The sequence below is a fragment of the Grampus griseus genome, assembly GCF_964374135.1.
Source record: "Grampus griseus genome assembly, chromosome: 10".
Lineage (NCBI taxonomy): Eukaryota > Metazoa > Chordata > Mammalia > Artiodactyla > Delphinidae > Grampus > Grampus griseus.
This window is the reverse complement of record NC_139004.1, coordinates 35858786-35883599: the sequence shown is the minus strand read 5'-3', so window position 1 is coordinate 35883599 and position 24814 is coordinate 35858786. Positions and strand designations below refer to the sequence as shown.

Here is a 24814-nt window from a genome sequence, read left to right as displayed (position 1 = left end):
TTTAGTCACAGACAAAACAGTAAACTTATGTTGCTTAATTAGTATATGGGAATTTCTCATCAATGTAATTCTTAAAGATTTCTGTATTTTCTTTTTCTGAAATATGGACTGTTGTATAAACAGTGTTGAGTCATTCAAGAACAGAACAAGCACATACCACTAATCTGGGAAAGGTGCAGATTCTGTCATCTCATATGCATATTTTAGTTTTCTAGAAATAGTTCAGGGTGGGAATTTCTGGAATGGCTGTGTAAGAAGGTTGATGGACCCTCTCCTCAGTGAAGCAACCATTTAGTGAAAGTTATTTCTTAAATTTTTAAAAAAAAATTCTGGAAATTGTCCTAAAGGCACACAGCAAATGGAGAAACACTCAACAAAATCTACTAAATCTTGGTAAGAACAGCAAGGGCATTTAGCATTTGAGTCACAACCTACTCCCCCATCTACTGCTTCTTCCAGCTCGATGTTATAGAATGTCTACTCCAAGCAGATGTGGCCAAGAATACAGAGCTCTTTCTCCCTCTTGCTCCAAGTCTAGGAATACAGTTTCACCCTAGGAGGGACAGGCAGCCAGCATCTCTTATCTGCCCCCAGCCTTATACTGCAGAAGGACTGTTCTGGACAGGAGGGGCTGAGAGGACTGGGGCCCAGCTTCTACTCCTAGGGCAAGGACTCTGCCTGAGACGTAACAAGTCAAAGATACTAGACCCCTGATTGCCCTTGCCTCAGCTTGCTCAAAGGATAGGGATTCTATACCAGGAGGGGCAAGCCAGGATGAAGCAGGGTGTCACTCTGAGAGAAGTGAATTGCTGCCCTCACCCTCAGCACCTGTGCATTGGTAAGGGTTCTGCATTGTTGGCGTGGGGGGCATGCAGACACTGCCTTTATTTGGAACAAAGCCTAGAGAAGTCATGCCGAAGAGCATTGTTGAAAACACTGGTGAAAGTAAGAGAGGGAAGGTCACTCTGTGATACTAGTAGCAATAAACAGAAAGGTAAACCAGCCAGAAATTTAACAGAACCAAGGAAAAGGACAGCCAGAAGGAGCCCTCCTGGGATCACCGCCATTTCTTGGGATGTGGAAAGCTGTGCCGCGTGCATTAGACTGTACCCATTTGGGAGCAGTTTGAGCAGGATGTGGGGTGGACTTGCAAGCATTCCTCAAGCCACATACAGATCCATCAGCAAAATGTGGAAGTCTTACTGGCTCAAAGGGCTTAAGCACAACTTGAAAACAAATACTGACTAAACAATAAGTTATTCTGACCCCGGGGGAATTCCTGGAAAGCCACATTGCACATTCATCCCTGGTGGTGTGGAAGACTGTGCGAATGCCCAAGGCTGCACCCTCCTAGTAGTAGAGAGAGTACCTGCAAGCTACCGTTCCCTAGTTGAATGCAGGACAAAATCATAAATTCCTTGAAAAGTGAAGGCAGTCTCCAAGCCACACAAACATTAAGAGGTTGAAAACCTAACTGGCTAAGGAGGCTTAAGTACAACCTCTGATCAATAAGTGCTTTATGTGGACCCAGCGGTGACCCATGGGAATCTCGGCTAAAAGATAAAAACAACGGAAAAGTCTGAACGGGGACTTTGGAAAGTCTGAACTGCACACTGCAGGGTAAATAGACATCACAGAATTAGTACAACCAAGCCACTAAACAGATAACCAACCAGCTAACCAAACAACAACAAAAGCCCCACAAACAGGGAGAGTAAGTAACCAGAGTTGGTACAATATATTATCTAAAATGTCCAGTTTTCAACAAAAAATTATAAGACATGCAAAAAAAAAAGGGAAGTATGACCATATGTAGGGAAAAAAAACAACAGGCAATAGGAACTGCCTTTCAGTAGGCCCAGATGTTGGACTTAGACACAGATTTCAAATTTTAATATGTTTAAAAATTATATAATATGTTTAAAGGAAGGTATGATTACAGTGACTAATCAAATAGAGTATCGACAGATAGAAATGAACCAAATAGAAATAAACTTAAGCTAAGTTGTAAGCAAATTTTAACATGTAATATTAAATACCTGAATATATTTTAAAAGCTAAACTATCTGATGGTATATCCAAAAACTTATAAAATCAGAATTCAGTTTCTATATAATGTATACTTTTCTCACTTGAACAGACAACACTTGTCCATTTAATTCTGCTTGTCGCTTCAGAGCTTGTGTAGAACATAATGTAGTTTTTGCCTAAGGAGCAGAATCTCAACCATAGTCATATGATATCCTGCTAACCTGACATTTTTTTTTCTTTCTCTGAGCTATTGAGTCACTTTCGGAACAGAGAATAGGAATCCCACGGCCATTTCTAGCTTAGAACCTCTAAAAGGGCTGTAAAGTGTAATAGGTAAACACGCACAACGTAAAATGTCAGGAAATGAGTAGAGAATGTTTTTAGTATTATCTGAGTGATAGCCAGGCCTTGGTGTAGCCCTCCTGTTGTGGTGTTCCTGATGTTTGATGCAAGCTGGGGTTCAAGCTCAGGGTAGTTGAGTGGAATTCACCTTCTAGCATGTCAGTAAACACTGTTTCTTGCCATATACTCATCTCAGATTTTCAAATCATGAAGTGTAACATTCTGATCAGGATAAGCATGGTCGGGGAATTCTAGCTAATTAAAGGAAATAGGCGTATCCATAGTACAGGAATGCATTATAAATAAGACTTGAAAATCTTTTTTCCCTCTGAGTCCTGATTTCATGCATAAATTGTGTCAAACATTTTTGTCCTTAAATAAGTATAATAACTTACATTTTCCTTTAAGCTGACCCAGTATTCACTTGTCTCCACGAAGAATTTAGAGTGTGTCACAGTTCAGATTTTTGGTTCACAAAGTTTAATGGCACTTGTTTAACAAGCATTATAGCCACCAACTCATCACCATTTTAAACGTAAGTGCTTAGATAACAACTTCTTGATAAAAATGTCCCCACAATCCAGGTTGCCCATGCACTTAGCTGATGTTGATATAATTAATTGAAAGGCATTGGCTGCTAGGTAAAAGGTATATATGCTTTAATGTAAATAAAGGAAACAGCTTATCCCAGAGCAGGGGGCACAGTAGCACTTCCCTTTGGGGAGGAGCCACACAGGGGCACCCAGTCACTGCCAGTACTCCTTAATTAGGATGAGAACTCCTTTTGGGCCCTTTAAAAAGCTCGTCTTTGTCATTTTGTTGAAGGGTGAGTGTATAGGTTGTGCTCTCATGTCCCCTCCCAGCTCTTCTGGAGACCAGCCAAGTGACTGCCTGTTCACCAAGTATAAATAACTGATAGCAAACCCAGCATGTTACTAAATGTTTACTGCAAAGTTGGGTGAATCAAAGATTAATTTCCCAAACTGCACGTCCGTAATCTTGCAGGGACTGACTTTTCCATCACATGGTCTTAATATCTATTATCTATGACGGGGTTGTGTGGAAGGGTATGAGCCAATTAATACAAGTGCCCAAGAATGGACAGGGTACAGAGTAAAAACAGAGTCGGGGGCCACACTCTGCTCCTTCATGGGCATCCACGTATGGGGAAGGGGGCTTCCAAGGCTTCTCTGCAGTTCAGCCAAAGGAGAGCTTCGAAGATTCATCTGCTGGTCCAAGTCCTCTGGTCTTATGCATCTTATCCTGTCTTTTCATCTGCCATTGCTGTACTGAGGAACCTAAGGGTAGAAGCAGCTCTGCTAGAAAGCTGTATTACCCTCTAGCCTATTGATGGCATACAGACGTAATGCAAATACAACAGATACTAAAATTCATTGAATCTAGGTGGTGAGAATGCAGGTATTTGTCATGTTCTCTATGTTTTGTTTTCAATATTAAAAAATACATACTGATTGTTTAAAAAAAGTCAATTATGACATAAGTGTAGAAAATATTTCCCTTCTTAATTCTACCACCTGGATATTACTACCCCTAAACTTACAGTGTATCGCTATTAGACTTTAGGGGCAAAATGGATAAAAGAACAACAACAAGAAAGACCCTAAACAATTTATTTTTATGCACAAGTAGTATATTAAATGTAGTATTTGTAAGCCTACATTTTCCACCTTTGTTCCACTGTCTGTGTACATACAAGACCTGCCTCCTCTCCTCTCCTCTTGAAGGACATTTTGGTTAACACTGTTACAGAAAAGGTTGCAATTACTATTTTTGTATATATCTTTTTAAAGAAATTCATTATATATATATTAGATTTTTTAAATTGTGGTAAAATTCACATAAGTTTACCATTTTGAACATTTTTAAGTGTACAGTTCAGTAGTGTTGAGTACATTCACACTGTCTTGCAGCCAGCCTCCAGAACTCTTTTCATCTTGCAAAACAAACTCCATACCCATTAAAGGGCAACTCTCAATTCCCTTCTCCCCCAGCCCCTGGCGACCACCGTTCTACTTGCCGTCTCTGTGAATTTCACTACTCTAGATACCTCATATAAGTGGAATCATACAGTTTGTCGTTTTGTGACTGGCTTATTTCATTTAACATAATGTCCTCAGAGTTCATCCATGTTGTAGCATGTGACAGAATTTCCTTCCTCATTAAGGCTGAATAATATTCCATTGCATGCATATACTATGTTTTATTAATTCACTCACCAGTGGCTACTTGGGTTGCTTCCGTTTACACACCTTTTAAAAACTATTTTTATTTGATGCAATTTCAAACTTAAAAAGAAAAGCTGCAAAAAATAATAGAACAAACGAGTATATCCTTTATGCAGATTCAGCAGTTGTTTACCCCATTTGTTTTATCATTCTATCTGTCACTCACACACACTCACAAACACATCTTCTCCTGAACCATTTGAGTATAAATTAGACACTATGCCTTTTTATCCTTAATATTTCCACTGTGTAGTTCCTTTAGAACAAGGATATTCTCTTATATAACCACCACCGTAAAATGATCAAAATCAAGAAATCTAATACTGATACCATTTTATTATCTAATCCACAGACCATATTCAAATTAAAAAAAATATTTATTTATTTATTTATTTATTATTTGGTTGCACTGAGTCATAGTTGCAGCAGGCAGGCTCCTTAGTTGTGGCGTGTGGGTTCCTTAGTTGTGGCAGGCAGGCTCCCTAGTTGTGGCATGTGAACTCCTAGTTGCAACATGCATGTAGGATCTAGTTCCCTGACCAGGGATGGAACCTGGACCCCCTGCATTAGGAGTGTGGAGTCTTAACCACTGTACCACCAGGGAAGTCCCTCAAATTTCATCATTTGTCTCATAGCCCTTTTTATGCTATTCTCCCCCACCACCACCAGATCAGAGTTTGTCATCACATTTAATTGTCATGTCTCAAAAAAAATTAAAAAACAAATTAGTCAATTAATTAATTAATTAATTGTCATGTCTCTTTAGTCTCCTTTAGTCTGGAATTGTCCCTCAGCCTGTTTTTATTTGTTTTTCTTGACCTTGACACTAGGAATTCAGGTCAACTGTTTTGTAGACTGTTCCTCAATTTGTGTTTGTCTGATGTTTCCTTATGATTAGATTCAAGTTACGCATTTCTGAGAGGAATATTGCAAAAGTGATGTTTGTATCCTCATTGCATCGTATCAGGAGGTGTGTGATTAAGGTGAAATCCCCAGGTTTCTCCACTATAAAATTACTATGTTTCCTTTCTAATTAATAAGGAATTTGTGAGGAGTTGCTTTGAGACTATATAAGTATTCTGTTCCTCATCAAAATTTCACCCACTAGTTTTAGCATCCATTGATGATTTTTATTAATCATATTTCTTCTATATTTATTGGTTTGCTTTCTGCTGTAACAAGAGCTTTCCCTTCTCCCTCATTTTTAAATTATATCAGTATGAACCCATGAATTCCTATTTTATGCAGTACATTATAATCCATTACTGTCTTTTTTTGTCTTTAATGCTCAAAATGTCCCAGATATGGCCACTGTGAATCTTTTCAAGCTGACTTCTATGTTCTTTTCTCAGATCACCATTTAAAACAAACAAACAAACAAACAAACCTTTTTGTACTTCTTTTGTTTTCCTTAAAACAATTTTCTTAAAGTGAAAATGCTGGATTGTAAAATATGCACATTTCACCCCTATGGCTGGTTTGAGGGGGGGAAAGTATGCTCATTTAAACTTTTGATATATATTTCTTGAACTGCTTTTTAAAAAACATAAGGATATTTTTGTCATTACTGGCTTTCAGCTAGAAGAAACATCTGCAAGAGAAGTAGACAGATCAAGAAGGGTTTATCTTTCTTTTAGTGCTATTCAGGACTAATAGTTCACAACTGTCTGAATGCCATACCAGACTTTTAAGGGGTATTTTAAAGAACAGATGATTAGCAGTATATAAAACCTACTTGGGAAAGTTATGGATTAGCATTCATAGTGGGGTGCATTTGCCTTGTAGGATCAGACATTTTTGTGTTTCTCATTTGAGCTCCTACTTCAGTGACTAAGATGTCCGGAACAAGTCTACTTCTTTCCTTCTCTGTGCCTCAGTTTCCTCATCTGTAGAATGAAGATGTATTTGATCATTGGTATTTGACTTTTTTATTACGTCCTACAATAAGAAATACATTTTGCATTGTGAATCAGTATACACATATGTATGGGCTTAATACATATGTATAACAAAGTTTTATAAAACAAAATTTAACCTTACTATCTGCAGGGCATTCTCATATTTTCTTTTCTGTTTCTTTAAAATGCTGGTGGTACCTTTGAAATTGTTTTTAGCTCAAAAACCTTGTACTAGATTATTTATAAAAGCTTTTCAGTTCCAAAATTACATGAGTATATTCTTTGAAATTATTTTAAAATGACAAGGTGAAGAATGTAGATTCTGTGACAAGGTCTGTCACTGGAGTAGTCACAAAGAATCACTTCTCTTATATCATTACTTATAGCCAATTAAACAAAAACCAATAAAAAAGTCCAATAAAAACCTAGTCCATAGTCTTTAATCTGTCCCTACAATTATAATTACTCCTAGTATAAGTCAGTTTTGCTATTTTTCTCCCATTAATCCTCTGCACCCTTTTCCTCCCTTCCTCCCTCCCTTCCTCCTTCCCATCCTCCCATCCATCCATCCATCCATCCATCCATCCATCCATCCATCCATCGCAATATACTAATTACTACCTTTGGTGCATTTATTTCTGACTATGACGACATGGTTAATGGAAAAGATTGATTTTTTTTTTTAAAGTATTGCTGGATTTTAATTTGGTTGACAGTAAGGCCTAGTCAGTGCCCTTACTTTTTAAATGATTTGTGGGGGGAAACATTGTTATCTATGCAGATAAGTTTGTAACTATAATGTTTTCTCTATCTGAAATGAGTAAAATTGAAACAAAAGCTCATCCTTTAGCTTTCATGCAGAATTTGAGCTCCTGCTTGCTAGAGCCACTATTCACTCTTGACTTGGAATGCCAGCCTCTCAAATGTCTCAGCAAGAACTTGGCTGAAGAGAATGTAATTTTCCTTGTCACTCTCAGTTTTATAGTTTTTAGGAAAAAAGATGAATGGAATTTAACATCGATCAAATGGATAAACACAGTATTAAAAGAGAAATTGTGAATGTGCTGTAGCCTTTCTTGACATGCTAGCCTTTTCCCTTGAGTTTGCACTACAGTGTTATTCACATATAGAGTCAAGTGAAATGGTAAATCACTTTCATGAAATGGGAGCTTTGGGGCTGGTTGTACTGGGGAGATGTTTTTTGATAAAGTACATGTGAAGATGCAAAAGTGATGAAGCAGATCTTTTTTAGGTTTGTATGATTTGTGCTGAGACAACTGAGGTGTCAGCTGCAAGGGAAATTGTTGTACTGCTTTGGCAATGTTATACCTAGCCTCCTAAGCATCCTCTGTTCATTTTCATTTGTCCATTACTTTTCAGCTCCTCACATTTTTAGATCTGTTACTTAGACTTGGCATGTCTTGCCTTAAAACCTGTTCAGTTCTATTTAGTTGATATTTCTTCTGCATGCCTTCTTTGCCCTGAAAGGTAAAATGAAAAAAACAAAAACAAAAAAACAACAACCATAACTATGGGCTCCTCATACAGAAAATATAATGCAGTCCACGTAGAATTTTATTCCTAACTTGATATACTCATACATTTTCTAGTAATTTTCTTACCTTTTTGGTTTTATTAGTAGCCTTCACTTCAATATAGATACAGGCATAAATATGTATTATTTACAGATGTTTATCTTTATGAAATCCCCACATAAAAATGAGATTATGGTATTTATTTTTATTTAATTATCATTACTTTCCAAAAAATGGTAGTTTAGTAAAAAATAACATAGAGTACAATATGCTTTTTCTTTTTAAAAGAAGAAATCAAGACAAAGGGAAAATTTACATTGATTAGTAAGATAAAGACGAAGAATGTCAACACAGAAATTCATGCCATAAACCTCTGTATAACCATTCAAGACAGAGTACAGATTGAGATCTGAGCTTCCTAGGAGTCAAAGCAAAAATGGAAATGCAAACAGTTCAAAGGTCAACATCCTGTGAGCTCTAAAGTAGACAGTGAGAAGAGTAGTGAACCATGTTCTCAGTAACAGCCCTTCAAAAAGTAGTGTGTTTCAGACTCACAGATATAGAAGACAAACTTGTGGTTACCAAAGGGGAGAGGAAGTGGGGGAAGAACAAATCAGGGATATAGGATTAACAAATACAAACTACTATATATAAAATAGATAAGCAACAAGGGTATACTGTATAACATAGGGAATTATACCCATTTTCTTGTAATGACCTATAATGGGATATTATCTGCAAAAATACTGACTCACTAGGCTGTACACCTAAAACTAACACAATGTTGTAAATCAACTATACTTCAACTAAAAAAAAAAGTGGTGTGTTTTATGTGGCTATTTCTTAATAGCATTCCTATTAGAAGCCAAGGGCATTATCTATAAAGGCTGAGTATTGGTGGTGACAATTGAAGTGTATCTCTTTTTTCTTTTTCTTAAATTAAAATTTTTTTTGGCCATGCCACGTGGCATGTGGGATCTTAGTTCCCGACCAGGGATTGAACGTGCGCCCCTTGCAGGCATGGAGTTTTAACCACTGGACCTCCAGGAAAGTCCCATGAAGTGTATCTCATTTTCCTTTTTCTTACTGGTCAGAGTTAATATAGGAAGCAGAGTCTCGCAAACTAATGTGACATCTAAGCCCAAATTTAATTGCGTAAATTAGAAGTTTATAAAGGATTTGAATTACATGGCCTCTTGTTGGGCTACCTAGAATAAGAGTAAGGGACAATTAAAGAGTTGTATCTACACAGAACATCAACACTTAATTTGTTTAGTACTATTATGACCTTAAAAGGAAGAATTTGCCTATATCACATGCCATTAAATATTTGAAAGATAATTTTTAAATGGATAACTTCCTCTTCCTCATCCCATTCAAAACGCATTTACCAACAGTTGCAAGTGAAATAAAAGCATATTCCCAAATGGAAAAAAAAATTTAAAAATGAGTTATGTCAGATTTCACCTGCTTAAATGAAATTTAGACAAAATCAGATTGGATTACTTGGTTAGTATAAGGCAGTTGGTTCCTAAGAAGAATTTTCTAATAGCTTATTTTTCCCATTTGGTAGGGAGCTATAAATATTTCAGCACATTGACTTAGTAGCCGTCATCCATTTGAGAATCAGGAACAAGACTGGGTTATAATCATTAAAAGAGAAATAAAATAAAATAAACATAACATGGCCTTGTTAATTTAAAACAAATTAAATTTTGAATTAGGGTCAGACTGCCTTGTATTTTATAAAGCACAGGGTTTTCAGTTGTCAGGAAATCACAGTTTTCTCAGAGAAGACTTTATTTTCAATAAACCGGTTATCAGCCTACTGTAGTTTTACTGCAATTCATATACTCAGATTTTCATAAGACAATAATCGAATTTGATGGAGCCTGTTAGAAAATTCAGACTATTTCCCCAGCCCACACTGTCACAGTTATCAGCAACTCAGAAAACCAGAGTTAGGTCTGTTGTATTGCTCTAGTGTTATAAAATTACTAGTAATGGCCATATTTTTGAGACTTGACTTCTTTCAAACTCAATCTGATTTCTTTTAGGCCCTTTTAGTCTGTGATACCTTTCAGAATATAATATCTGTGTTCTATTTTCTGAGGGGAAAAATGGGCCTGTATGTATATACAGTATTGCATATAATTTCATAAGATTAATCCAGAATTATATGCAAAATTTTCTGTGCACACATGTTATGAACCCTAGGTTGTATTATGGTTCCCAGGTGTTTGCCACCCCTTCCAGTGGGAGGATTATACTTCCCTGTCTTCATCATCAGACTTGACCATGAGACATCTTTTAACAAATTAAAGGTGAACAGAAAAATTCATATGTCACTAATGAATGGAAACTTTAACAGCCATGGTATGGTTACACATCGCTCTGTTCTCTCTGCCACAAGACCAGTCGTGTCCCAGTTAGGGCCACTCTTTCACTCTGGATTCCTGGAATGAAGACACATGTGGGCAAAAACAACAAATGTTGTGGTAAGCACATAGGTTTTAGGGTCATTTGTAATTGCAGCATACATTAGCCTAAGCTGATATAAGAACCCTAGGTTAAGAATCTCTGTTCTAGACCTACATGAGGGTTTTGACACTCACTTGTTATTCATTCAGAAATTTATGCAACACCTCTGTAATGTGGGGGACACCCACATTATCTCCCATTCTCACAACAATCCTAGACGATAGGTCTTCAACATTTTTGCAGATGAGGAAACAATCATAAATTGGGTAAGTAACTTTCTTGAGGTCACACAGCTTCTGATTAGCTTAGCCAGGATTCAAACATAGGTCTGTCTGATTCTCTTTGTGTTGTATCTCTATACTTTCCTATTTGCTCTAAGCACGTATATCTGATGAATCATTTCCTTACCAATATGTGGAATTGATAATACAGTGTACAAAACTTTTATATAATAATTACTTTGTCTCTATTTAAATCAGGCATCTTATAAACTGCAGGCTTGCCAGGGCACAGATATGTTGTATTTGGAGGTTTTTAATTTTGTTTTTAAGTTTGGAATCAGATACCTTTAGGCGAGGCTTACACTTGCCAGTTAGCCACAGTAACCATCACTTCCTGCTACTTTAAGCCAGCTGACTTTGTACATTTATAATATCTACCTGGTCCCTGTAAACTTTTGAGTTTATAAGCCCAGATTGGCTTACCTAGTGTGCATTGTTATGAAGACGAGTTAGATATAATTCCCTTCTGTTCATTCATTGGCTCCAGAGAAATTATTTTTCATTGTCACAGTCTCAAACTAGCAAATATTTAAATTGTGTGCAAGAAGGCAGAAGTGTAATAAAAAGTCCACAGTTAATTTGAGACTTACTAGCCAGGCATTGTTCTGAAACTTTTCACGTGTAATTATCTAATATAATCCACATAATAACCTTATGAAGTAGATGTGATTGTTATTCCCATTTTAGAGAAGGAGAAAACTGAAGGAAGAGAAGTTGAATAACTCGCCCGAGGTCACACAACAGTTAAGAGGTTGAGCCAGGGTGTGAACTCGGTCTGATTCTGCATTCCTAAACACCACACTATGACAGAGGATCTGTAGGTAACTGCACGAGCTTTCCTCATGAGTGAAAAAATCTCTTAGGTCTTTACCTGGTAACCATTACGTGAAGGACAGGTTTTCCCTTACTTTATGCTACAGCTTTTTAATAACTATCCATCGTGTTCTTCAGAGAGAACATGTACTCTTTCTATTATTAGACAAATGCCTTTTTGGGCATTGTGAATCATACAGGCATTATATATTCTTTTGCTACCTCGAGTTCATCGGATAAACATTAGTCAGTTAGCCCTGATCTTTGGATCTTGTGAAAATCATGGTCTTTGCTGAACATCCCCTGATATGCTTTAATAGATGTAATAAAATGTTAGCAAACCTATCACTTCATCCTTCAAAAAAATTTCTCTTAGCAGTTTAAACCAATGTGTGGTCTATTAACTTTTTGAGAAAGAGGTTGCCATTCTTAAAATGGCACTGTTTGAAAAATAATTATTTGTGCTGAACATTTGCAAGTTTTATCATAAGGGAAGGTGTGTCTCAAAAGTTAACACCACCACCACCCTGAGTTGAATTTCCTGAAACGTGAAGTGCTCAGCTTGCCAATAGGGCTTAACTGTAGGAGGACTGAAGCTTGGTGGGCTGTGACCCTGATGTGAGATGGTGAGACTGAGAACTAAGTGGAAATGAAATATCATTAAAGGCAAGAGCTGCCCGTCACCCATGGAGGGGAGCAAAGACAAAGAGGACCAAATTACAAGGGTATCAGTGGGCAGGAGCACAAACACTGCTCTCCTTCCACTTCCCCAAAAGGGAGGGCCAGTGAGAGGGAATTTTGTGTTTGTTTTGCCTTTTCTCCTGTCACTTCTACATGGTAAAATGAAGGGCTGGTAGCATGAAGACTGTGCATACAATTATAAAAACAATCAAGGATCTAAAAAAGGAGGATTTTCTTTTTCTAGTGTATTCCCAAAGCTTTTCTAATTTTCTGTTCTGTTGTCACTGAAGTCTTTCTGGGCCATTTGTAACCTTCGGTCTGAAGTGAAAAAAATCTTCCGGGCTCCAGCCTCTCCAACAGTTATGTTCATGTCACACCTGTGCCATCCGATGATTCATGAATGACAGTAAGGACTGTTGGTTTGAGGGAGGTCTTTAAACGGTGCCAAGGATCAGCTGTAAACAGATAGGTCAGAGGTTTTTGTTTCGTTTTTTGGTTCTATTTGCCTATTTTATTTTGTCAGCTTTGTCTAATATTTACACAATATGCCTACTCTATTGTTTATTTTGATGGTTGAGCTGTATGTGTAGGATGTATGTATACGCACACACACCATCAAATTCTCATTTTGTTGAAACTAGATTAATGTCACAATATTCAGAAAACTTCTCCTTGTGTTTTCAGTTTTTTAGAAAATTGACACATTTTTGAGGTTAGACCAAAATGAGGTAAATGTGTCTCTTGTGCACTATGTTATTGTAGTACTAATGGATTGTTAGGTATTTGCTATAATGTTAACATGTTAATTTATGCCCTGTAAATGAATATGAGACACTATTGCTGGGAAAACTGTATAGTCTGCGCAATAAATGCTGTATAAGAAACAAGCCTTCTTCCAAATAACTTTTTTTTTTTTTGCTAGTTCACAGTTCTGAGCAGTAGGTGCTATAGGTGTGAAGAATTTAGGGACTGTATAATTTCAGTGATAAACCAGATTATAAAATAAGCCTAATTACTCATAAGAGTTTTGCTTATAAGCTTTGTCACCTTCATATATTCTCTACTGCCTACTTTCGCAGGAAGCATTTGAAGACATGCTTTTGGGAGCCAGTCTAGTGTTATTTCTAGTATTCTGAAATAAAAGCTTGCAGCTTTGTGGTTTGAATCTAAGCAAACAGGACTTGAGAGACCTTTTGAGTTCTATCAGAACCAGTTACCTGTGGTGTGTAGTAAGGAAGAAAAAGTTTATATGTGCAGGGATAGTTTGTAAAATTCAAACATCTTTTATTGACGGGGGTGCTTAATATTTCTACTGTATGTAGTTGCATTCTTGTTTCCTAGAAATACATTTTATAGCAATTTGAAGTCTACTTATTAATGTCTGAGAGAACAAATGTTTTTAAACTTGGTATGTTCACCAGTATCAAATAAGTTAAATTCAACAAATCTATATTGTATATTGTGTGGCAGGCATTTTGCTAGGGACTGGGATGTACAGTCAATAAGACATTCATTCATTCACCCAGAAATATTTATTGTGTCTTCTATGGTTAATCTTAAGAGCCTCCCTGAGGAAAGAGTGCTTAAGTTAAGGTTCAGAATGAGTAGGAGTTACCAAGGTGAATAGCAAGATAAAGAAAAAGCGTCTCCCACATGCCTGATCAAAGTACTCCAGGATGAGAAAAATAATAGTGTTCAGAAAAAAGCAAAAGCACTCCAGTATGGCTGAAGCAGGAGGAGGGAGAGGAGGAGCAGTGGCTTAAGACGGGACTGAAGAGATAGCCAGAAGCCAGTTCATGGAGAGACTTCTAACTTGTAAGCCATGTTTAGGAATTTGGATATGATTATTAAGGTAATGGAAGCTCATTCAGGGTTTAGGGAGGAAAATGACTGTGTCAAAATTTGTTTTTTACATCACTCTGATTGCTTTGTGTAGAATGAATTAGAGTGTGGGCCAAGAAAGGATAGGATACAAAGAAATCAGTTAGCATGCTATTGAAGGAATCTGACAGATGATGATGACTTAGATTAGAGTGGAAATAGAGAAGTGGATGGATTCCAGAGATATTTAGGAGTGGTAAAGACTAGACTTGGTGATTTTTGAGATGTAGAATTAAGAGAGGGAGAATGTGGAGTCTGAAATGATTCCCAGGCTTCTGACTTCAGTCTCTAGGAGAATGTTGGCACCATCCCCAGAAAAGGACAGAAGACAAGGTCCCTTTTAATTTCTGAGGTAATACCTCAAAGTAGACAAATTTGTGGGCATACATAGGGAACACAGGACAGGAGTCATTTATCCTCAACAGGATATATATATGGTATGTGGGTGTGTGTATATATACATATACATATGTGTGTGTGTTTTTAAAACTTGTTTGAAAGTGTCAGTCAGTATCAAAACAGTATCAATCAGTCGATGAAGAGTCTGAATTTTTTTTTTTTTTCTTTTTCTTTTTGCGGTATGTGGGCCTCTCACTGCTGCGGCCTCTCCTGCTGCGGAGCACAGGCTCCGGACGCGCAGGCCCAGGGGCCATGGCTCACGGGCCCAGCCGCTCCGCGGCATGGGGGATCTTCCCAGATCCAGGCACGAACCCGCGTCCCCTGCATCGGCAGGCAGACTCTCAACCGCTGCGCCACCAGGGAAACCCAAGAGTCTGAATTTTAAAGGGAAGGAATCATCATGAGAGAGAATTTGGTAGGGTAAAGGTTTTTGGTTTTGTTTTTTAAAGAAGTTAGAAGAGATTACTCATGAAAGAAAGGTTAAATGAACACAGCCACATTGAGCAGATCACAGTTTTCCCCATAAGCTAGGATCCAAGGTGAGCGAGTGTATTTTAAGGCTTTAATAATAGTAATTAGTTCTCCTTTGGTTCTTGCTAATTCTTATTTAAACCAGTTTGTCTTTTTCTGAGGCTGTTAACCCAGATTAACATTCAAATACTAGAATTTTATTAAGATTTTAATTAGGAGGCTAGAATCCTGGCTTATGAATTGGTTGACTACTGCTAACAGCTTTGTAGCTTTTTAAAGTAAGATATCTAAGATTTGTGGTTGAGGTGGGAATGTGAAGCTTTGAAAACAGAAATGTGCTTATGAATGGAAGCTGTAGTCTGTTATGGAGATAAATTAGGGGAAGAGACGACGAAAAGAGAAAGGGCCCTGTTTTGTTAAAGGAGGCTTTTATACTATGCCTTGCATGAACCAAACTTTTGAGATATCAGAATTAAATTTTTATTGTCCACATTTCTATTTTACTTTAATTGGCTACTGGAAACATGAAGCATTTTATGGTGTGAAATACCAAATTAAAGCTTCCAGTGGGAATGTGGAATTGTAATCTGTGATATAGAGTCCGATGGAGTTTGAGCCTGGGAATGGAAATTGGGAACTGGAAAAGTCACCCCTGCAAGCTGGGCTGTGGTTGCTTCAGTGATTCACGCTGTAGTGGGAAGTAGAATACTAGAATTACACGAATTTGGGCCTCTCACCCTAGCTCTGGCATTTGTTAGGAGGGGGCAGGTTGCCCAAACTTGCCATGCCCCCTGTCCTCTGCTGAAATATGGGGATGACATCTACCACCCAGTTTATTTTGAGGATTAAATGAGAAAATGAACGTAAGGTCTCTGACAGAGTGCCTTGCCTCATAGCAGGCACTTCATTCTTAGTTCCTCTTTCACCTCGTTTAATTTTCTTTATACCCAGCTTTAGTGTCTGTAATAATGATACAGAAGCCTTATTAGTGGCCAAACAGATTTAATGAGTGAGTTAGAACAAATGCAGTTGAATTTCTCATCTCTCCTTATTGATTATGAAAACAGGAATTCGCAGCACTTCGTCTTTTAGAAATGCTAAACCAGATGATGCTAGGACTGCCCTTAGAGGCACACAGAATAGTGTTTGAAGGGTTTAAAATAACAATTGATAAAATAATTTTAAATGTAATCCAGTGATGGGCTTTCTACTAAAAAACATTTGGCCACTTACTCATTTAGTTAACATTTGTGGAGCACTGTTTTTGTCCCAGGCCTGTATAATGTGGGAGACGGAGAAGTGAACAGATGATTCTGACATGCCATAGTAAGGCTTGTGCTGTGGGAAATCACAGGGTGCTGCACCAGGAGGATTTGACAGTATGTGCCAAATGCTTTAAAAATGTGCGTCCTCTTCTACCTGGTTGATCTACTTCTAGCAACATAACCTGAGGAAGTTTGATGAAATCTGCTTATAATAGTGAAAAATTGGTAATTGCAAATGTATAACAAAAGTGAATTAGTTTAATTTCTATATTATAAGTGGACATTCTGTGTAGCGATCACAGAGATCTGTAAAAAATGTATGTATTGCTAAGAGCAAAAAGTAGGTTACCAAGGAGGGTTTTTTAAAAATAATTTTCAAAGAAAGAAAGTTTAGTGAAGTCCCTTCCAAATCACTTTTGGGTATTCTTTACCTTGAAGAAATCATCAAAAAGACATAGTATGGCCATAATCTGGAAGCTGGGTGGGAGTTTAAGTGAGTTAAGCATCTTGCCAAGTCTGTGTAATACATCTGAGAGATCAGCTATTGAGATATGTATATACACACACATAGATACACACACATATATATACACACACATACACACACACATATATATGAGTTTTGAGTAATGACTAGATAAGTTACAGTCCCAGTGAGGCTGCCCAGGTGAATGAGCTTGTCGGCAGAGCAGGGGCCGTGCGCGTTCTTGGTGCTCCCAGTCTTTTGAGGTATACTTTGTAGTAAGAAGACTGACCTGTGAGAAAAAAATATGTCTAGTGAGTATGTTTGTAACCAGCCCCAGGGACTTCTTCACTGGCCATTTTGGCTCAGCTGGTACCATTAGGTCAGTTTTTCTAGCTTGTGGAACCATCTCATTTCTGGATACCGCAGGTTTCAGGAGTACCTTCATCGAGAAATTATTTTTTCTCTTAGTTGATAATAAGGTAAGCTGCCAAGATCTTGGCTTCTGTTCACTTTTCAACAGCAGTCCCTTTAAAGGTCAAAGGTTTTTACTTAGGTTTTACAAATAGCAGATTATTTTGGAAAAACTCTATTCAAGACCAAGTTTATACCTTTGTGTATACCATAAACTCTTAACAATTTACAAAAATAGATTATTTTTCCTAATTGTTTTTCTTAAAGAGATGGATAAGCTTGGAGAGCTCTAGTTTTCCCATTTATATGAGAACTGTAAAACAACAAGTGAACAAGTCTTTTCTGTGTCTGGATCAAATGGAGTGACTATTTCTGTTCCTTTCCTGCACTGCTTTCCAGAGTAGAGTTAACGAGAGGCAGTCTCTGCCTGTTTTATTGTTTACTTTTTTACATGGGACATAAATCTGCTCCCCTTTGTCCTTGGAGTAGACTCCTGGGATTTTTTTTCCTTCTGTTTCTTTTGGTCAGTAGTCAGAAGTTGGATGCTGAATGATTCAGAAAGAAAGGAACAAGAGAGTAAGAACTATAATGCAAACATCAGGACTAAAAGGAAGAGATAGTTCTTTCTTTAAACCAGGAAAATACCTTTTCTCTTTAATGACTATCATTTTTTGAGTACCCATGCACAGATACTTTATGTACATTATCTTGTTTAATCCACACTATCCTGAGAGGTAGAAATAACTCCCTCCCTTCGTTTTACAGACAGGGCCACAAAAGAGTAAACAGTTTGCTTTCAGCCATATGCCCAGTAAATAGCCAAGTCAGAATTTGAATCCAGGTCCAACTCTAAAGCTCTCTGTATCCTACAAGCTGCTAATTTTGGCCTAAGAGTTAGTAAACTCTTATAATTAACTGTGAATTTCTGGTGGGTTGCATTAACTTTCTTGGCTCTTGCTTTCTTCATCTGTAAACTGAGAGGATTGAGCTAGAGCTTTAAAGTTAATTCTGGTTGTAAAATTCTGTTATTTCTGCTTTCTTTATTGAATTGAAATGGAGAATGTGTAAAGTTTCTACTTAAGTTCTCTTGTTTGCAGCCAGTTTGGTTTGTAATCTTTACTTTTAGCCTGATGATTTTTTCACACCATCGTCCAGTGAAGGTGCAGAAGGCGGCATTATGACAGCTGCAGATTCACAAAAGAAAACTTAAAGTACCTGAACATCAAGCAAGGAACATGGCAAACATGGGCTGGAGATTATGTAGGTGGGACCTGGTAATTGTCTTTAGACACCAATGTCATTTAACTTCAAAGGGTTATTGTGCCTCAGTGAGTGATTCTATGTGTTTGTCTGTCTCGAGGCATTGGGGATTCTGTTAAATAGTACAATGATGACTCAGTTTCAGTTCTTTTAGGGTCTTATAACATTTCCAATTAAATGGTAGAGAGGTGGCTATAGGAGGGACACAATGATTATTGACATAGGAGAACTAATGAGATGATATGATATAAAAAAGAAGCATCTTTTGCAATATTTTTATTCCACTTATACAGTACCTTTTTCTCTGAGGGTGCTATGCAAATAACATTGAGATAATAAGCCATTTTGAAATGTCAAAACACTGAAGAATAAGAAAGTGGCTAGGAGAAATAAATACACAGAAGCAGTAGAGGCTTTCGATCACTGATGGGCATGCACAGCAGGTTAGCAATTCTTTGGCTAAATCCATTGCATTCACCGTTGGTGCTGTAAATGGGTGGGGGCTTGACATGGAGGCCTTTTCCTTGGGCCAGTTTAATGCACACCATTCTACATCCTGTGGTTGAGATTGAAGACCATGAGTTTTCGTGTCAGATGGATCTGTATTTAAATCCTGATCCTGCTACTTACTAGCTATTAACTTGGAACAAATTACCTAAATTTTCTGAGCCTCAGTTTCTTCATCAGTAAAGTGGTGGTAATTATAACTCCCTTGTTAGGGTTGTTCAGAGGATTAAAGTAAATGAGTTAAATACATAAAACGTTTAGTTCAGTGCCTGGCACATGGTAAATGCAAAATAAATACTAGCTGGCTATTATGCTCAGAATATGTCAGAATAGTGATTCTGATGAGGTTGTAGAGCATAATAGCAACAGCTTCTTTGGTTCAAAAGATAAGGCAAAATGGAGTTGTCAGGATCTTCTGTTCCTTTTATGAATTGATGCAGTGAAGTATAATCTGTACTTCATAGACTAGTATAAGATTTTTTTAAATGAAACATACAGAGACTAAACATAATAATTTAAACAGTCATACACTGACCACTAGCTTTAAGAAATAAAAGAAATTACAGATAGGATTGAAGATCCTGGTTCCTCCCACCCCCAGATAACTATTATCCTAAATTTGGTGTATCATTTCCACATGTTTTTATATTGTAATTATGTACCAATAAACAATATATGGTGTTTTTACATATTTTAAATTTTTATATAAATATTATTAGATATATATCTTTCTGTAGCTTGCTTTTCTCTCTCAACATTGTTTTTGAGATTTTTCTGTTGTACTTATAGCTCTATTCATTTATTTTAACTGCCATAGAGTATTTCATCATATGAATGAATATATCACTCTAATCTATTCTCTGTCAATGGACATTGTCTATAATTTTGAATATTTCTGCATAGCTCTCACTTCACACCCCCCAAATCTCAGACGTAACCACCCTCCTGAATTGTGTTAATTTTTTTAGTGTTTATAGATACATATTCCTAAACAATATATTATTTGAAGTTTTGCCTGTTTTTAAGGTTTGTGCAATACAGTCTTACTATGTTATTTAGTGACTTACTTTTTTGTTCAACATTATAATTTTGAGATTTATTCATGTTGATGTGTGTGGCAATAGCTATTTTCACTGTGTACATTATTTGAATATAATATAATTTATGGTCCTTTAGGTCTGACTTTTTACTATTACAAACAGTATGTAATCAACATCCTTGTACCTGTGTGTTGAATTTCTGTCAGGCATATACCTAGTAATAAAATGACTGGGGCATAGGTAATGTATGTGCATCTTTATCTTTAATGGATATTGATAAGTACTAATTACATTATCATTTAATTATACATATTTTCTAATTTCTAATTTGACCCATGAGTTTAAAGTGTGTTTTAGAAACTTCCAAATATATAGGATTTTTTTTTTTTTTACCAATTTTTAACTTAATTGCTCTGTGGTCAATTAATAATGCCTGTATCTTACTAATTCTTTGGTATTTGTTGAGACTTTTGCTTTATAACCTAATGTGTGGTCACGGTTTATCCAGGTTTTAGGTAGTTTTTATAAATATTCCAAATGTGTTTGAAAATAATTCATTATCTAATTGTCAGTTTCCCATAGATACAATCATTTTTGCTTTACATATTTTGAGGCTTTGTTATTAGGTGCATACAGATTAAGAGTTGTTTTATATTTCTGGTAATTTTTTTTCACTATTATGTAATGATCCTCTTTATCTCTAATAATGCTTTTGCCTTAAAGTCTACATTTCCTAACAGTACTATAGCTATTACTGGCTTTTTAATCATTTGTATTTGCTGGTTTTTTTTTTTTTTTTTTTTTTGGTACGCTGGCCTCTCACCGTTGTAGCCTCTCCCATCGCGGAGCACAGGCTCTGGACGCGCCGGCCCAGCGGCCATGGCTCACGGGCCCAGCCGCTCCGCAGCATGTGGGATCCTCCCGCACCGGGGCACGAACCCGTGTCCCCTGCATCGCCAGGCCGACTCCCCACCACTGCGCCACCAGGGAAGCCCTGGTATTTTGTTTATATACTTTGAAAGTTTTCTCTCATGTTAATGTTTTTAGTATGTCTCTTGGAAACTACATAAAACAGGACTTTATTTATTCAGTCTGAATTTTCTATCTTTTAACTGATAAGTTTAGTCTGTTTACATTTATTACCACTACTGATATATCTGTACTTACTTCTACCACATATTATGTGTTTTGTATTTACCCTTTTTTCCTCTGCTGGTTTTTTCCTTCTTATCTGTCCTTTATTGGTTTGAACAACTTTTATTTGTTTTATCCTTGATTACCCCTACCCTAAAATTTTAACATGTATTTGGCTTTGCAGAGTCTTACATTAAAATCAGTATGTCTACCACTCATCTTGGAAATCTTTAACTCACCCTCTACCAACCTTCTGTGTTTTGGACCAGTATTTTACTTCAATTCTTTTTATCACTCAAATTAGTTTTAATTTTTATACTAACTTGCATTATTTTCTAATACCCAAGGCAATTGTGAACTCCTTATTTAAACTGGTTTTCTCACACTTTCTCTTCAGATTTTCAAAAGAAACAACCAGACGATGATTCCGCTCCAAGTACAAGTAACAGCCAATCAGATTTATTTTCCGAAGAGACCACCAGTGACAACAGCAATACCTCGATAACCACGCCAACTCTTAGTCCCAGCCAGCAGCCGCTTCCGACAGAACTGAATGTAACTTCACCAAGTAAAGAGGAGTGTAAGTCTCAGATCCTGTGAAGTGGTAGAGAAAGCAGCCTAAGAATCATATCATGAGTTTCTTGGTAATGCCTCTTCCAGAAAAAATGATAGCAGCTCTTTGAATTCAAGATTAAGTGTTAACATTTAGGCCCCAAGTCAGCAAGGTAGAGAGTAAGTTTCAGCCTTCCATTGAGCTTAAGGTTGTTTTGTGTGTGTGTGTGTGTGTGTGTGTGTGTGTGTGTGTTTAAATTTATTTATTTTATTTATTTATTATTTTTGGCTATGTTGGGTCTTCATTGCTGTGCGCGGGCTTTCTCTAGTTGTGGTGAACGGGGGCTACTCTTTGTTGCGGTGCGCAGGCTTCTCATTGCGGTGGCTTCTCTTGTTGTGGAGCACAGGCTCTAGGCGTGCGGGCTTCAGTAGTTGTGGCACTCAGGTTCAGTATTTGTGGCTTGCGGGTTCTAGAGCGCAGACTCAGTGGTTGTGGTGCACAGGCTTAACTGCTCCACGGCACGTAGGATCTTCCTGGACCAGGGTTTGAACCCGTGTCCCCTGCATTGGCAGGCGGATTCTTAACCACTGTGCCACCAGGGAACCAGCTTAAAGTTTTCTTAAAGGAATGCCTTTTATGTTAACTGTCAGGGTACATGAGGTTTTGAACCAGTTTAGGGCAGTTGTTCTCAGCCCTGGCTGTAAATTAGAATCCACTGGGGATTTTTAGAACAATTTTAATCTTCAGCACCATTCCCTGAATCTGTAATTTAATTGGTCTGGAGTGAGGCTCAGTGATCTGTTCTTTTTAATTCTTCAGAGAATTCAAATATGCAGCAAAAATTGAGGACCACTGGTCTAGGGAACTTAACCTGATTTAGGAACCTTTGATTGAAGCCTTGCCTCTGTCACTAAGTGGGCCTCAAGTGTTTCTAGGCAGTTAGCGAGATAACACTATATACTTCATAGAACATAGGATATTTGAAGGGAGGAGGAAGTAGTTTCTTTTACTCTTCTGTAAGTTCTCAGTGACAGAATACTATTATCATATATGTGATGTGGAAGTCCATTGTCCACTTAAGCTTTATAATGCTGTAACCATTTCCTTTAGGGCACAACTATAACTGGCAGGGTTTGAAAATTGTAGTGATGTTATGACATAGCAGCTTTTTACCTTTTAAAAGCTTTACTTAACAGGTTGAAATCTGGTGTTTCAAATTTAATGAATATCTAGAAATCCTTGGAATATGGTAGGATAGAATGTTCTATCTACTAACTTTGGAAAGATTAGCAGAGAACAAATGTTTATCTAAACCCCTATCATAAACCACTGTACTAGGTAGAGTTGAGAATATAAAGGTAAAAAAGGCCGTAGTCCCTGTCCTCAAAGAATTTACTGTTTAGCAGCGGAAATTAAATATATTTCTTATATCATTAGTTCTCAACCAGGAGTGAGTTTGCCCCTCCTCCTCCCCCCAATGCTGTAAACATCTGACACTGTATCAGACAGCCCTCCACAGCAAGGAATTATCCAGCCTGACATGTTAGTAATGCCAGGGTTGAGAAACCCTGATACATGGTTGTATGCACCTATTTTAATGGTCTTTCTTACGTATTGAAGACATTGACTGTTGAAGAAGGGTGTTGGTTTACTGGAGAAGGTGCTGTTGAAGATAGACACAATATGGAGGAAAGCTGCATGGAGTTCTGCAATGGCAAGTGACTCCTTTAGGGCCATTTATGGAGGACAAGGCTGGGCAGGTAGATTGTGGCCGTGCCATAGAGGCTTGAACGCTCAGCGAAGATATTTGGATGTTAGACAGTAGTCATGTTTTTGTGCAAAGGAAGTAATATTACTACAGTTATTTTGCAGAAGTAGCATGGCAGTATTGAAAATGGGAAGGATTATACTAGATAACATTGCACAGAGAAAAATTTAAAATTATTGTAACCTATTGAATAGAGGCCTAGGCAAAGGTGTTGAAATTATGTAAGGGGAGAAAAAAAGATGAAAATGGTAGTGATAATGTTAAGGCAGTAGGTTTTGTTTTGTTTTTAAAAATCTGTTGAGGGTTGTGTACTTTTTTTTTTTTTTTTTGCGGTACGCGGGCCTCTCACTGTTGTGGCCTCTCCCGTTGCGGAGCACAGGCTCCGGACGCGCAGGCTCAGCGGCCATGGCTCACGGGCCCAGCCACTCTGCGGCATGTGGGATCTTCCCGGACCGGGGCACAAACCCATGACCCCTGCATTGGCAGGCGGACTTTCAACCGCTGCGCCACCAGGGAAGCCTGAGGGTTGTGTACTTCTTGAGAGGCTGATGAAAGCTCTGGCCCCTTGTCTCAGAAAAATGACACCAACCATTTATACTCAATTTTGAGTAAAATTTTTCTAAAGCTCACTATGGCCTTTGGTTAAGAACTCCTTGTCTAAGGGAAAGGTTGGAGCTGATCAGAATCTCATCTTATGGAATGGCATCTGACTGGATTCACACACACCAGGATCAGGCCAGGATCAAAACAACTTGAGCAGCCCAAGTGCTCTGAGATAACAACAGCTACCTTTAATTGAGCACTTTATGTGCAAGACACTGTTCTATATGTTTTGCATATTTTTTCTTTTACTCCTCATGACAACTCATTGAGGTGTAAATACTCAGTTTCCCCATTGTATAGAAGGATACAGGCAAAAAGAGATCAAGTAATTTGCCTGTGGTAGCAAACTAGTAACCAGAATAGCATTCAAATTTAGGCATTTGGCTTTAGAACTCATGCTTTTAATTAGTTAATTCGCAATGTGAAATATAACTGCCACAGAGAATAGAAGGATTCATGTTGGTAAGATCAACACTTTTTCTGTGAAATTAAGGTATGTGGAAACGCACATGGTAACCAAAAGTTACTTGATTAATTCATCATGAAATATCCTTATAACAGGGATTGAAAATAAAAACACTATATCCATACGACTGTATGACTAAAATATTTTCTCTGGAGTCAGATCTTTATGGGAAGCAGACCCATAACAAGGATTTACATAGCAAATGGCAGAGTGTGGACTCAGAACAAGTGGAGTTAGATGAAGTGAAAGTTTGAGTCACGCTGATTGTCGGGTGCACTCTGA

At 37.5% G+C, this 24814-nt stretch overlaps 1 protein-coding gene across 1 annotated transcript in view; it reads left to right on the top strand.

Annotated features, from left to right (window-relative positions):
• The window catches only part of ZFAND3 (zinc finger AN1-type containing 3), a 321151-nt gene that overhangs the window by 224407 nt on the left and 71930 nt on the right, over nucleotides 1-24814 (top strand). Inside the window, exon 3 of the mRNA XM_082663105.1 lies at nucleotides 21540-21722. Within this exon, the coding sequence (XP_082519231.1) occupies nucleotides 21540-21722 (183 nt within the window). The remainder of the gene's footprint in view (nucleotides 1-21539; nucleotides 21723-24814) is intronic.